At 37.9% G+C, this 16,556-nt stretch overlaps 1 protein-coding gene across 3 annotated transcripts in view; it reads right to left on the bottom strand.

Moving 5' to 3' along the window:
- The window catches only part of LOC139620869 (metabotropic glutamate receptor 4-like), a 172,078-nt gene that overhangs the window by 42,928 nt on the left and 112,594 nt on the right, over nucleotides 1-16,556 (bottom strand). For all 3 annotated transcript variants that reach the window (XR_011690895.1, XM_071476842.1, XM_071476843.1), the window contains one exon: nucleotides 15,195-15,411. Coding sequence is in view for 2 of the 3 variants with exons in the window: in XM_071476842.1 (XP_071332943.1) it covers nucleotides 15,195-15,411 (217 nt within the window). In the remaining variant the exon portion in view is untranslated. The remainder of the gene's footprint in view (nucleotides 1-15,194; nucleotides 15,412-16,556) is intronic.

Genomic DNA, 16,556 nt, shown 5'->3' with positions numbered 1-16,556 from the left:
TCACATCATACAAATATTCTCAGATGAGATAAAAGTCATACAAAATGTTGGGAGCCAAAACAAGGTGATGGGGATAGTATTAAATAGCGAGATAAGTCATATCCCCTATTGATGTAGGAAACTGTAAACCAAATAATTTATGCAAATCAGTTAATCAGAGGCTCGCGTTAAACTGGCAACCTGTCCAGTGTTTTTCTGACTTTCATCCAGTGCATGCTGGGACACACTCAGGCCCCTGAGAGGGAGAGAAACTAAATTGGTGGATGAAAATGATTTTAGCCAAGAAAAACAACAGTACAGGTACAATCCCTTAACATCCCTGGGAGCAAAACATTACCCTAGATGTGCTGTGTTTTAACATTGGTTCATTATCTGTTTTTCCAGATTGTGTTTTTCTCCTCTTATCAGTAATACAAGTGAGTGTGAGTGAAAGTCTTGGTGTGAGAGAGTAATCATTAGAGGAACCTGAACCTGAACTAAAAAGGCCCAGGTTCTGTTCCCTGTTCCAGGAACCACCCTGCAAAAGTGTCCTAGAGCAAGACACTAAATCCCCCCCCTGAGGCACTGTTCTGTCACTGTTCTGGTGCTGTGCTCCCACCTCGCTCTACAGGACTGAGTGGATTAAAAGAAATGAATTCCTCCTCAGGGGATCAATTACAGTGTAATATCCCATTATAATTATTATAGACTGCTGAGCCACAAATATACCCAAGACTACCAAATCTTACAACACCATGAGGATGGTTTAGATGAATTTAAAACCAGTAACTGGCCTGCTCCTTCCTGCAACATAGGTAAAGCTCCACAAATGAACAAATAACATGAATGGTTCTCATATTAAGTTGGAGAAGATGAATGACCCCTATGTATCATGGCAGTTTGTCTTTATTATGCCAAGCATCTGTGTCATCTTTCACATCTATAACCCTCATCTTTCACATCTGATCAAAAAAGTCTTCCCATAGCAATCATGTGTAAATTGTGGATGTACTGTGGATGTGACTGTACAGTGTATGTTGATTTAAAATTTATTTCAAACACATGGATGTGCCTCAGTGCATTTTCTGCACAGCCTGGACAACTCATCAGAGACTTGCTGAGTCTTCAGGTTGATATCAGAGAGCAGTGTTGGACAGGATGTGATGAGCCTTGGGTTCACCATTGTCTACTGCTGGGAAAATGAGGCTGAAATATGGTTTAATGTGAGGCTGGTCAGGAGTCAAGTTTCTTCTCTCACATATCACTGAGCAGCACACAAACACATGCACACTGGCTCTGCTGGTGTAACTGAATATTTGTACTGCAGAACTGAATAAATATATACAGAGTGATCAGAAAGGCAGAAAGATGTGTGTTGTGCAGTGAAATACAAGATGGTAACATTGTAACATTGCAAGATAAATGAGTTTTTATTGATAATTTGTATTTCTTAATCTATTCAGTAGTGCATTTCGAGGTTGTGGTGATGTTGAATTGCTGTGTGTAAAGTGTAGTTGTGTATCCCACTTCATTTATAAATAAATAAAAGGCAAAATGTTAGAAGCATCTGACAGTATAAGGCATGTATACAGAGCCACACTGCTAGTGTAATGTTCACTCAAAATAAGTATTAGTCATTATCCCAAAAGACATTTTGAGTCAGTTTCTAAATTTTCACCTCAAACAAGAATTCATGCTGTAAATATTTTGAATGCTGTGTGTTTTTAATTATTCTGTTTTAATTAGAGACAGTCAGGATGTCTGAGGATTAAATTAAGTTGTAGCAAAATATGTCAGGGATCAAAGGTCAGATAATAATAACAGAATTACATTGAATACAAAAATAGTAGCAATATTCTAGTATGGTTAATCTAGGGGACTCTATATTACTGGGTAGTTGAAGCTGAAGTTAGGTGACCTTCAACTCTTGACTCTCAGTGAATCTTCTTTAACATGTAAAGAAGCCTGTAGTCAGTGCAGACAGCATGAAAGACTTCAATTGCTTTATTGTGTTTTTTTTTTTTTTCTTGATGACTAACCATACTGTGCCTCTTTAACCTGGCTTTGCTATGTCATTGAAAGAAAGTGGTGCTGCTGAATATTTGGGTATCAAAGGAGCATAAGATGAAACAAAATGATAGGAAGCAATTTGCAATTTTCCAGTTTGCTGTGTAGTCTTTTATAGTGGGTCCAAAATGAACTCATGGGGAGATGCTCTGATCTTAATAAGAAAGACATCTACATGGTGTGAAATTAAATAGGATTAAAGAAGACTGTGATTGTTGTGATGGATCTTCCCATATGGGCTCTGCAAAAGGAGAATTCCACCATTTCTACTACAAAGATACCTCAAAGTCTTCATCTACAATCACTGGCTGCATCAGTACATGACTATGACATACATTTGTTTTCATCTTAACTGTGTACAAGGTTTCAGATTGTTTTGCTAATGTTACACATACTCTTTCAGTCTTATTCTCATTACTGTCTCTCAAATGGTCCCTAATCTTGGTATAATTCTAGATTATGATCAGTAATTTATCATATCTTACCAATATCTGTTTTCAGGTGCCAGTATATTTTACAAACACACAATCTGCTCTATTTTAGTTTCAATGAACCTAGGAAAATAAGAAATAAATTCAAATTATATTTTTGAATTCTGAAATGCCAGTATAGTCTCCAGCCTTGTTGATGGCAGAGTGGTTTGCATATTCAGCTGATACCTAAGATGGAAAATGAGACTGACTGGGTTTTTAGACTGAAAACATTGCTGCATTAAACAAATGCAATGCTGTGTTGATTTGCTGCATTAAACAAATACAATGCTGTGTTGATTTGGGTGTTTTGTTTCAAGTACCAGTAACACAAAGAAGTGCAGTTTGAGTAGCAGATTCATGAGTTTAAAGTCTGATCAAACATCAAAACACTGAATGAAGATTTATTATATTATTAGGACAGATTTCACTGCTCTCAAAATTTTCAATAGTTCTCAGTTGTTTTAACTTCTGTACCAGTGATTGTGAGGTAAAAAGTAGAAATACGGTGTTGAAGTTACAAAGTTATATACCAGAAATGTGCTCTTGCTTGTGCTTGATTCAAGGTTCAACTTTTTTTTTCCGGGCAACACTGCATCATTTGTGGAGCCTCCTGCATTGGCACACTCACTGAATCAACACAGTGACCTAATTGAAATGAATGATGGGGCTGTGTTTTTTTGTTTTTTTTTAAGCAGAGCTAAAGTTGGCCTGAAAAACAATGTATACAAACTATATAGTAATTTATAAGCCGATGTAGGCGCGCAGCCTTAAGTTAGCTGTGATACTAAAAACATGGAGATTTCTGATGTAATGTTACCAAAGCATTTTGGCTGTTAAGCATATAAATGACCAGTTTTGATGTTAATTGTTTGGTTCAAGGTGTTCAAACAGAGCTGCAGCCATCTCATCTAAGATACCAAACAATGCTAGAGCCTTCTGTAGTTCCTACATGTAATGTTTTAATGTGGATTAGATCATTTTTGACTGTAGATGGGTGCCTTTTGACAAACCTACTGCATCGAGGGCTGAGGCAATTCATTTGTTACTGAATACTTGACTTTATTATAATTAACGTCAAGAAAGGGAGCTATTTCAAGCAACTTCAATGCCACAAGAAGTGCTGTAATCTGGAGTAGCTGTTAAATTGAGTGTTATAAACTGCAGGGGTCTAATCTTTGGTCCCTAAAACAAAGAAAATTTTCCACTCAAGCTTGTATTGATGACTCCGCAAACAATCTGTGCAAGTATATATGAGACCTCAGCAGGGTGGAATTATAGTTACACTCGAGCGTCAAAGTTGATGGATCAACTGAAAGTATTTGTTGGCATGGCTATTTTCCTAAGCCAAATGGCAACCAGTCGTGGTATTACATCTGTCAGCAACTCTGCTCTATATCAGCACGCTGTAAGTCTCGGCGGGGAGGTGGGGGAGGTGGACGGACCCACTCTCTATTTATCCCCACAGTGCAGGGGAAGCTCATGGAGGGCAAGAGAGCAGCAGTGACGGAACATGTTTTGTACATGTTATTCATCCCTCAATGTTCCTTCAGTTTGATGCCTGCTGTAACCACTGCATTACCACCACTGCAATGCATTTTACTGGAAACACATGATTATTTTAAGGGAGATTTAAAATAATTACTTTTGTCAACCACATATATGAGTGACGTATGTATAAATGAACAGCACTTTTGATGCAAGTCCTTAACCAAAATGAATTTCACTTGCCACAGCCTGATTTGATAGCACACAAAACAAGACAAAGTCTATGACAAAGACAAAAATCTAAAAAAAAAAAAAGTCAAAGTCAAACTGTGGGTAAAATAGATATCTTCATATTAACTGTAGCTTGCAGTACAACTGTGTTTAAAAATAAACTTTGAAACATTGTTGCCGCAGCAACAGCAAAGAGTTTTACTTTTATTCACGACCATGACATACATTAAAAACGATTATTTCAACTCAGTGGTGTAAGCACAAATGATCTGACTGCGTCGGCAGCAGCTTGAGAAATCCAACACTGCCCTATTTTTTAGCAACTGTGAAGTTCTGAACTGTGTTAATAGCAATTTTTTTTTTTTTTTTGTTCAAATGTGGCAATTTGGCCTAAGGATACACACTTCATATAAAGAAATTTTGATAATGCATTTTATATTCTTCAGGAGAGAATAGTAACTCCATGTCATTGTTGGGCATGGAACAGTTTTGCTGGAGAGCATTCTGTCAATTCAGCTCCCAGATCCTGAATGAGAAAATGCTACATGGCAACAGGTTCTGGGGCAACTATAAATTAGATTTCAAAATGACTGAATGACATTTTCCTTCACAGTTCAAATGATTTATAAATCAAAGACAGGCCTCTAAGCACTGTGAAATGAGCTTTTCTGCACTGTGGTAAAATAACTCACCTGACAACCATGGGACTTTCCTCTTACCAAGGAGAATCCACATAGCAAAGCTCTTAAGATGAAAATGTTATTAAACCTTAGCTTAGGAGTTTGGGGTATATACTGCTTCCTCTCATGAGGCAAAGTAAACATGAATGGTGCTGTCTAATCAGGCGTGGGCACGGGTGAAGAGCCCGCTAAAGTAGGCCTAGAGGTACACATTCTCACATTGTCACAGAGCTGCTGAAAACTTCCTGCAACTACATTTGATGTTATACTGTCAGTGTCTATCAGGAGATATGCTGGCTTCACTCGCTAGCACAGATTTCTGACTACAGATGAGTGAAATAATGGTTGACATTCTAAATTTAAATCTCTTCCTCTATCCTATGGCACAACACAGTGGTTTATTTATCAGTGCTTCAGATGTGATAAATAGCCTCTCAGGCTTTGCTGGCATTCTTCATTGTAAGTTGCTGATAGAGCCAGCAGCAAGTTAAGTGGCCATTGACAGAGCTGCAGCAGTATGAATGGTCAGTGGTGCTTTTTGTTTCTGTCAGTATAGTAGCTACTTCATGTACCAAAGTTCGCCATGATGCTTATGTGAATAAATACAGGTGGCGAGATGTTTCTGTATTTATAAAATGATAAGCTAATATCTGAGGTACCTATTATTTGTAGATCATATGCCACTTAATCACTTCTACTCAGTCAATTAATCTACTTAAAAAGCGCTCAAGAGTAGAGCTGCCAAAATTAGTCTATTAGAAAAAATAATTTGGTGATTGATACATCATTTTAGCCATTTTCAACCAAAATACTCAAATGTGAGGATTTGATGCTTTGCTTTTCATATATAATAGCAAACTGGATATCTGTGAGTTTTGGACTGTTGATTGCTTAAAACAAGAAATTTGAATACATCAACCTGGGCTGTGGGAAACTGTGACACGTTTTGCTATTTTCTTACAAATTTCAGACAAAGAAAACAATAAGCAGATTAACCGATAATGAAAATAAGCATTAGTTGCAGCCCTACTCAAGAGCTACAGCTGGCTTTGTGTTTAGCAAGAACTGCTTAGCAAGAACTGCTACTACATTTGAGGTTTAGATTTAAAAATTGTGCAAATAACAGGGGTTTCCATTTGCAATTAGCCTTTTTCCCCCTAGAGATTAAAGAGAAGTGAAACACACTAATCCTGATAATGTTACTCAAAACACTGATAGACTATAAGTATGGAGATTTTGAATTGGTGATTAAAGAGTCAATCTTATTAAATAGTAGAGAAATAGATTTCTATGGACCTGTGCAAGAAAGCTTGAACTGAGACACAAAGTGACATTACAGGAAGAAGATGAGTGTTTCTGGATTGGTACACTGGCTCATTACCAATGGCAAAATATTGTTTTTAAACTAGTATTTCAAGTATATAAAAAATACTGCCTGTCCTTGCTTCTTTTCAACTTGTGCTGCACCATCAGACTGCACCAAGGTTCAGATACCTTAGATACCCTTAGCTGCAGCAGGATCCAACTACCTGAAGGTTCATCCATTTTGTGATAAAGTGTCTTCACCTTTAATATTGCCTCTGGCAGGCCCCTGGACAGGCTTCTGTGGAGGCCAGACCAGCATCGCTAGACATTCAACTTCTCCAAAATACAGTAATGAACAATCCTTTGTTGAACTGTTATTGTGCTAAAAAAGATGTCTAAATGCTTCTGCCCTCACAGTGGACTAGGTTAAATATGCTGGCACTCCTGCACTAGTTTAACAACTTAATTCTATTAACTGTTTTACTATAGACACGAAATATCTTATATGCACATTTTGCAGACTGCCCAACTTTCTACTTATTACATGTCACTGATAAAATTGTATGTCAAGCCAATTTTAATGCAAAGGATTAGATAGGATAACTGAAAAACCTTAAGCTGATAAACTAAACCCACAGATTAGAATTTTGTATTCTGAGAAGTTTGGGATATTCTGCCATGCAGTTTTGGAAAGTCTCTGTGACATGATAGAGATAAAGCACATTATGCAAATAGCAGATCTGTGGCAGAGTCTTGACAATCGTTCTCTCTCCGCACACCTGCAGCTAAAACCCTTCATTGATTTTCAAACTGTCTGAGGAACCAAGTTCCAGGTGGTTGAAAGTAACACAAAGCAGCCCTTGAAAGTGTAGCTGTGGCAGTTTTAAAGACATGAAACCATTTGCAAAATGCTGCAAACTGCTAATCAAACAAGGCAATGAACAGTGGAAAATGGATAAAAGTCTGAAATGGGCAGGGCAGCCTAACGATGTAACTGAAGTGATGTCATAAAAAGAAGAGGACATCTAGTAAATGCTTTCTTCCTATATTTTTTAAGGTCAACAAAAGTTAAATATGTATTTTATACACTATAATTTTCCCACATTACTCACCACTCCACTGGATAGCCTTATAGTTGTTTGAACAAGACTAGGTCAAAATCTGGTCAATGTGCAAAATTGCTGTAATTGACTGTAAACTGTAAATGACTTTCAATGAAAAGTAGCTCAAATCTAAAGTTCATGATGCATGATGTATTTGCATTTTGCCTCGTGTCAGCCAGTTTCAGCCCTTTATCTGTTTGCGTCTCTCCTACTCCCTGTGCTCACATATAGAGTATTTTAATACAGCCGAATTGCCAATAAAGCTGTTCTCATTTACACGTCTTTGTTTCTGTCAGATAACAGAACAAGTATGAAATAGGGACTGAAACGAGACCCCGATAAGACTACACGTTAAGCAGCAGTCACTTCCTAGCCATTTCTTGATGCTCCTCTGCACTGCTAAAATCCTGATTTGATAACCTTGACATCAGTCAGTCAGTTAATCCATCAGTCAGTCAGCAATATTCACATTTATTCGGCCTGGCCCTGCTGTTGCAGCCCAGTCGATAATGTCACCATGTGAGCAGTGCTAAGGTAATGGTAAATTACAGAGGATACAGGTAGATACACAGTCAAAGTAAATTCTGCTGATGTCTCTTTTAAACCTTTAGAAGCCTAACACAACATTCATCAGGACTCAATGAGGCCTGAAGCAGGAGGAGCAGCTGTCAGAAGCCTGACAGAGGTTACTGTGTTTGACATGTTAAGTCAAGGGGACATGAACTTCCTTCCTTACTTCCTCCCTCTCTTCTTTCCTCTATCCTCCTCTTTCTTTCTTTTGCACACAAAGTGCAATTACAATAAAAAAGTACATGAAACAAGAAATGGTGTAGAAGCTACAAATTTGCATAGTGCTAGCATTGTATTTGTTGAATTGCTCAGCTCTTCTGGTAATTATTTTTATCATGGCACAAAAAGCCTGAAAACATGAAATTAATTCATTACAGACTATAGTTCTTTGTCTTGATCATTGTAATATCTTAATGATAGCTACTGTATTATGTTCTCATGAGGTGCATTTACATAATAAGTAATATCCTGTTTGTGTTTCCCATACAAAACGTTTAAGAATATTGCTGAAAACCCTTCTTCAGACAATATTTTTCACTCTGGTTTCAGGTTAATGAGTATTCAAGTCATTCTTCTTGACATTTACCTCATGACAAAGGGCGCAGTACGCAACCCTCATTTCTAACATTTGCATAATCTCCCTGTCGTCCCTGTGCTGCTCTGTGCTGTCTTTGCCCTCCTCCTCCTCCTCTGCTCCAACTGTCATTTAAGAGAAGAAAATCTGATTAATTAAGATTTGAAATTATCCACCCAAAGAAATCTTAGATGGTAATATTTGAGTGTCAGTGTCCAAAATTGTGAAGAGGAAAGCAGACCAAGAGACAGCACTAAAAATTGTTATACATGTCCCAATCCCCCTAATACTGTCACCACCTGACTCTGTAAAACCTGCCAAATTTGACTAAATAAGGGACATAATAGGAAGGTGTACAATATCCACTGAAAGAAAAAATCACACTACTTTTCACAGGGTGAGGATAAAATGACACAGTGCATCAGCATCCATTACTGCAGAGGCCTGTACACTCTCTAATAAGGACACTGGAGGAACAACAGCTTTTCAGAGAGAAGCGAAAACAGAGGTCTACTGAGAGAGCAAAGAATTGTGCATCAAGGACAGTCTTGAATTTCAAGGGAGGCAACAGCAAGATATCATACTGAAAAACAGTTTTATCCCTCTTCTCTCGTAATCATCTTCCATAATGACACTCCAGCCTTAATCCCAAGGGGCGGTTTGATAGATGTTACACAATGGAAAAGACCAAAATGAAAATACAGCTTTTTGAAAACAGCACTGCGGCCTGAAGATGGGACGTTTCACGTCCAGCAACTGCAGATGAAATGTGTGTCGTGTTGCCATTTGACAAACTGTCCTGGTGATGATACCATTGAGCATGCCCCAGTTCAGGGGCTGACACACTTGAGAGACCCGTGCAAACAGTTTCTGTATGTGAAGCTTGCTTGGTCTAGCATTAGACATTCATGCCTCTCTTCCCTGTTCTGTAACTTCACTGCTGAGAATTCTTTCACTGGATCTTCTGTATCCTACTCCATTGAAAATAAACCAGTGTATAAGCAGAGGCTTTCTTGCTCTGACTCTATCATTTGTAGTTCACTGAGTGCACTGTGTTTTAGTATGACTAAACAATTTCCTGCAAAGCCTTCAGTAAACAGTGAATCATCTTCAATACTTTGTTCAAAATATAACCAGTCAAATATTTTAACCTGACAGTGACATTGTAAATTTACTTTGCAGAATTTGAAATAATGCACATTTATCCAGTGCACAACTATTCCTGGTTACAAAAAGGCAAGTAGCCTAGTTTGATACAGGTATGACTTTTTAGCCTGCAGTGTCAGTCTAATGGCTGTTTGGTTGGCTGGTTGACCACTTTGGTCCAGATTTGAGTATCTCAACAACAGTTGGATGGATAATAATAAACCTTATTTACCATTGCTTTGAGGTTGACATCTTTGGTTTAAGTGAAATTACTTGGCAACTATGGATTGCCATGAAATTTGGTTCAGATATGGTATAGTGATACTATACCATTATAATACCATACCTGATGCTTGCCACTATTTTAAACATACAGTTGCCTTAATTTCAGCCTCTCATAAAACACAAATAGCTAAACTTACACAAATATCCCTGTAAATCAAGACAAAAAGAACTGTAACTCAAACCCCCCCCCCCCATGGTAGGCATTGAACATGGCAACACATAAAGTAAAAATTAAGTTGTCTTCTTCTTTTTGCAGATTTCACATCTCCAAAGTGTTTAAAATAGAACTAAAAACAACATTCCCTGCAGACAAAATGTCATGCTCTTTTATTCACAGAAAATAAGATAATTTGCTGAGGTTATGATTTCCCTGCAAAATGACATATGTTGACGCTAATGCGTCACAGCATTGTTATCCTCTGATTTGTTGCCACTGCAGAACAGATTTGCGAAAAAGCTGTTGCAGTTGGATTGAACAGCCTCATACATGGTAAAGGAAGTTTGGCTATTGACGAGTGTGAAAGGACCAAACAACTGAGAATGAATGATTCAACATTTCTCTACTTGAAGTAGGCTGTGGCTGAAAAAAACTTCTAAAATGAACACTGCAGAAGATACATTGTCACTTTTAACTCATCCTAAACTTGTTCTACATTAAATGTACAAAAGACAAGGCCATCGAAGTAGCATACCAGTCCCCCTCCGTTGTCTTTATCGTTCTCACCCTTTTCAGCTCAAGTTCATGCTTGTTCTCACATAAACACTAAAGGTTATTCACAGCCTCCTCTGAGATATTGACTGGCCCCAGTGTCAAACTGTTTCCGCTCCATGGTGCTGATACTGATGTCCAGCCAGTCTGATCAAATGCTGGGTGAGTTTCCAGTTAAATTCTCTTTCCACTTGAAAGCCCAGTAAGCTGGGATCAAATGATACCAGATTCTCTCGCCAGCAGGACCTTTGTCATCTTACAACTGACACAACACTTCAACAACTACACCATGACCCCCACGCCCCCGAAACACACACATCAAGTCACAAAAGAAAAACACACAAAAGAAACATTTTATGAAAATGTTTATCTGACCTAAAATTTAAAATAAAATAAAATAAAAATTAAAAAACAGCCTATAACTAGTGGACTGTACTCTGATAGTCAAATATAATGCATTTATTTCATTCTATTCCCCTTTGACAGAAAGCAATTGGACATTCAGTAAAGCTAAATGGATATTTGAATAGCTGGGCTACTTTTGATGTTTTGATTATTCTTTTTTGTCACATTAAGGGCGAAATATTTACATTTGTTCCCCAGCTAGCCTTTAACAGAAACAATAAACTGCAGGGGTGCTTTGAGGAAAAGGCTAAATTAAAAATGTCATATCATTTATGAGCTTGAGACTAGCTGTGGAAATGTAACTGAATTTCACTGCAGAACCCTGGAGAGCACCAATATAGAAGATGCTATCACTGCAATAAATGAATAGATAAATATCTGCATTTCAGTTTTTACAACTTTGAGTTAATATGTACACAAAATTTAAACAAAAACCAAAGATGTACGCATTTATTTGTTTGCCCAAAATCAATAGCAATTTCAGTTCCACTCTCAATCATCATGTTTGTCTTGTTGTAAGGGCATATGACTAAATTACACATAATTATGCAAACATTTTTATTTGAATGGTGTAAACATTATACGAGGCACTAATGAATAAAGCTGAATGAGTTAAACGACTCTAGCAGAGTATTTACACATTTTGTTTCCAAGATGTTGATAATTGCTGTTTTTTTTTCACAAACAGCAGAGACTGAGCACAAAAGAAATAAATGTATAATTTTATTCAATAAAACTAGAGAGTTTATTGTATTTTTACCACCATTTGTATCACTGCACACAACTCTTCCATTCAAAGCTAAAATCTGCCTTTCTCCACACAAAGCAGCACAGTGCAAACAGGGCCATGTGACATTAGGTGGCGAGACTGCTGCTCAGTACGGCCTTTGGCTGGTTAATGAGATAGAACATTTGGCCAGTTCTGATCTGGCTGTTTTATTATGTGAACAGACAACTGCGGAACCCATTTAGCAGCCAAATACCTGTGGCTTTGATTTTGACAGAGCATGCCTGCTCATCCTCTGTGCCTCTCTCACATAATCAATCAAAGCCTGAACTGGTAGGAAAGGACATGGGAATCAAACAATATTTCAGCATGTGACTTGTAAATGTTTTGCAAAGATCGTTCCAGTCATCAGATTAGACAGAGCTGTATACGAGCTGACTTGACAGATATCTTGTGTAAATTCTTGTTTACAATTGAAAGGCAGTGAAAAGGGTGCAGCATTTGTCTCTAAGCAATGATCCTGCTTGCATGCTTTTTGCCCGACATGCTGTCATTTACTGTCAGGTGGTTAGTGATGGTGAAATTTCAAGAAAAACAAGACTTTGGTCAAAACTTATGTTGTGTTCCCTTGAGTTTCCTGAACAAATACAGTAGTACAAATGGCTTTTAGAAACCACATCAAATGTCTAGTAAGACAGATGTTTGAACTTCCTGTCCTGAGGTATTCAAAGCTGAAAGCCTCCTGTTCTTTGTTGTGTATCTTGGGAAATGTTCATCAAACCTGGCAGGGATCAGACTTGTGTAATTTACATACTTATACTGAGGCATCAGTCATCAGTTTTTCAGTATGATATATGCTAGAGCTGTACTTCCACATGTGACCTGTATCAGATTAGTCTGCTACCATCACTGCATAATTATTTCTTTAATCTGCATCAGCAAATAATAAAAGATGTTTTTTCTAATGTGGTGGTTTTGATCACAAGTTGAATGTGTTAAATGATGTGGTTAAATCATCACCCAGATAGATGAACACAACATGAACAACATGTCATTAAAAACTAAATAAAACACATAAAACTTTCAAATGTAGTCTGAATGACTTAAGTCAAGGAAGACTGGATTCTGTACATGCAAAAAATAGCTGTATGCAATATATGTAGTTTAGGAACTCTTTTGAGGATACTTTCTAAATTGAGCCAAAGTCCTGCAATAGTTTTTTCTTCTATTTGCAGTTTAATAAGCCCCCCAAAACACTGATTTAATACCAACACAACATACCACCCAAACCACCATACTAATAATACATAAACCTCACCTACATAATGCAACGAGTGTGTTGCAGCTCTCCTTGGATCCTTACAAAACCTTTCTAATTAAAGTGTGACCTCAGGAGGCACACTAGTTGGTGACATGATATCACTAAATGCAGTAAAACCCCTCGGAAAGACTAAGGTATCTGTAGCTGGAAATTGAAGTTTGCAGGGCTTTAAGCATTCATGACTCAGTGAGGGCTTGATATAATGAAAGGCTGTGCTGAGTGTGGATAGAAATGAATTGGGGGCACCTCCACCTGACTCCAAGTGAGACATTTTGAGCATAAGAAAACAGCAGATCCAGGGATATCCAGATTGAACAGTGTGAATTCAAACTGCATTAAAGGCACCCTTCAGCGTTTTCACTTGAAAACAAAAAAAAATACACGATTTTCACTGAAATGCACTGTATACTTACTACCCATGAGGCTTAAATGAAATGTTTAAATGTTTCATTTCTCATAAAAGTCTTTTATTTTGACATTTTGACACCTCAGTTGTTAACAGTGGCTTGTGATCTTTTAGTGCATCAACTGTTATTCAGTTATTTGATATTTTATTTTAATTACTTTGTGTAAAACAGAAAAAGATTTTTTTAAATGCAAAAAAGAGGGACTCACATTGTCAGCTAACAGACTTTGGATTTCAGCTCTTTAAAACAGTTACATACCAATTTGTAGGTCGATTGATTTGAGAATCACTTTCTGCCCATCCATTCAAAGGATGATTTGAGCCAAAATACTTAAATTATACATGCAAGGTTAGGCTTTAATTCATTAAGAATAGAGGGGGAAATCATACTGAGCATCGTGTTTGGTTTTGAGTCCCCTTTGTGTGGATTGTTGGGCAAATAGGCAGTTTAGCTGGACAGACAGGAAGGCTCTGCAGGAACAATTTGCTACTGGTGCTGCTCTAGGATGACTGATGATGGGCAGCAGTTAAGAGCTGGCAGAAAGGAAAGAGACGCAGTGGCACAGCAAGTACTGGACATGTCGGTAGTGATTACATTCTGCTTCAGAAAGGGTCAGGGGTCAGATTGAGCGTGTGCCGGCAGCTTCCTGCGCCAAACTGACTGAATTCCCAACGCTGTACAATGCCATCTCCTTGTGTTGCTCCGGGCTAACTCTGCAGCGTCACTTTCACAGTGTCACTGCTTCTCAGTATTTGAAAATCTAATTCATTTCCTTCACTGAATGCACCTGTGTAGCAAGTATTCCCCAGAGGTAAGAATTGAGAGCTCACTGTCAGATTTTGGGCAAAGAATTCAGACGTCAGCATTAATCATACACAACAGTCTGTTTTACAAAAAAGATAAAATTGCATGTAAACATTTACATCTCTCAGGAACATTGTCAAGTTATGAGGCAAAGATTACCTTTTAAGTTGCACCATGAAGGGCAAGTTTGAGATGTCTTTGGAACCTGCCTTCATAGTGCAACAGCAGTAGAAGCTAGTTACCTCAGGACTAGCTTCTAGCACACAGAATACCACAGACACACTGCATGAAGCATTAAAACTGTAGTTTCCTTAAATTTGAACTCTGCAGTTTGACTCTCCCCCCAAAAAAGTCAGCACTGTGAGGGCAGTTTGTCATAACATGCCGAAGGTCATTCATCAGTTCAGTTACTTAGAATGTCTTAGTGTTATTTTATGGTTCAGCAGACTTTCAACGAATCAAGAGAACTGTACTTTTTCTGGCTATGTTCTATCTGTATACTGGCTAGTTTCTAGATCATGCTGCAGCTTAATTTGCTTAATAGACTTAAGAAAAAAAAATGTATAGGCTACATCTTCACATCAAATCTAAGAGAGGTTGTGCGTTTCAACATAAAAGCATAGGATCTTTTAGCAACAAATAACCTGAGCTGCTTTCTAACCAGCAGCCTCAGGTTAACTGAAATGCAGCACTGTAAGTATAATGAAGTGAATCATTATTTTTACAGTCAGCTTTGTTCACATGAGTTTGCTGCTGCTTCTTTTTTTTTTTTTTAAACATATTTAAGAGACTGAATTGCTTGTCCACTCACTTTGAATCTACTTGTAAGTTCACAAAATGAGATTCACACAGTGAGAAACACTTTGAACATCAGTCTGAATAAACTCTAGGATGCTCGTAAAAATGTTTGAAGAAAGACTCACCATCCTCTCGAGACTTTTGAATGAATGCATCAACGCCACTTTCCCCATAGTTTCCCTCTGAAGCTACAGTGGAGACATAGTTCCAGCGCATTGCTTTGACAATGTCCACCATGGCCTGGGCCTGGTAGGTGTCTGGAGGCACCACCCGGGAGAAGAAGTCATAGCGGGTGTTATCACTCAGCTCTGGGGCCGTGGAGGCATAGCTTACTTGAGGGATCTAAGAGAGGAGGAAACAAAGATGTGGTTACACATGGGGAAATGAATAAATAATATGCTTTGTGTAAATTAATTATATACACAGCAGGAAGATTCCTAGCAGTTTTATGTACAAATACATGATTATAATATGACACCTAACATCTGCTGAAATCTCTCAACTGCTCCCTGGTGGTAATTCATCCTCTACAGTTGGCACACTTTAGCTTTAAATAGTCTTGATGATCACAGGCTTAGCTACAATACCTTCTGAGAAGTATTTTCCACACCAGTCGAGCAACACTAATCTGTTCATGAATTCACACTTCTCTCTAACAAAATGTGAGATTTATTTGGTGTTGAAAAACATATAAGAACATGATGATCTGCCTTGAGAGCTGAAATAATACCCAATGTCCCTGTCACATTTTCACAAAGCCATTATTGTATAACGGGAAAACTATAAATATAATATAACCGTATTGTGTTAAACAGTTTGAATCAGTAGAATGGTCAAATGTTGAGGGATGGCTTGACTGAATCGAAAATGTTCAAAAGCAAGTCAAACTTAGTGAACTGATGGAAACTGCTTTAGATGACCTTGAGAGAGTCACTGAGGGAAATTGATAAATCATCTAGGCTGACATGGAAAAACAGCTTCAGTTATCAAGTGCGATTCTAAGAGCTCTGATTGTCTTCACATGTGGCTGTTCTAAAAGGTTTAACTCCCTCTGCTCTTAGTTTCACTACTGTAGTCTTTCAGAAGCTGTCTCCAGCAGGAAATTCTTAGTTTGTAATCTCAACTTTTGCTTGCTCAAGTTATTTCAGATTTATGGCTGCCATAGCTTCTGTGATCTTCCTACTCTATGGCTTCTGTGCTGCACAGTTTGGAAGTTAACTGACCAGATTTTATGACATTCAATAATGTGTTTCATGGTTTAACTTCAAATATGGACACTCTTTTTATGCTGATCTGTTTTTTTCTCTCCCGATTCCCCAGTGCTGATGAATTCAGGCAGTAGATGTCCAAAGCAGAGTCTCTGCTGCTTTAAAACAAAATAGAGTTTGACTGCATTTGAGTCAGTGGGTGAACATCTTTTAATGTGCATGAACCAGCGCAGTATTAGAGTAGACTACTTGTCCTTTGGCCTCTGTATCATGTATATT

This window comes from Trachinotus anak, unplaced genomic scaffold (genome assembly GCF_046630095.1).
Source record: "Trachinotus anak isolate AG129_WGS33_773 ecotype Australia unplaced genomic scaffold, CSIRO_AGI_Tana_v1 ptg000004l, whole genome shotgun sequence".
Taxonomy (NCBI): Eukaryota; Metazoa; Chordata; class Actinopteri; order Carangiformes; family Carangidae; genus Trachinotus; species Trachinotus anak.
This window is presented reverse-complemented; position numbering and strand designations above follow the sequence as displayed.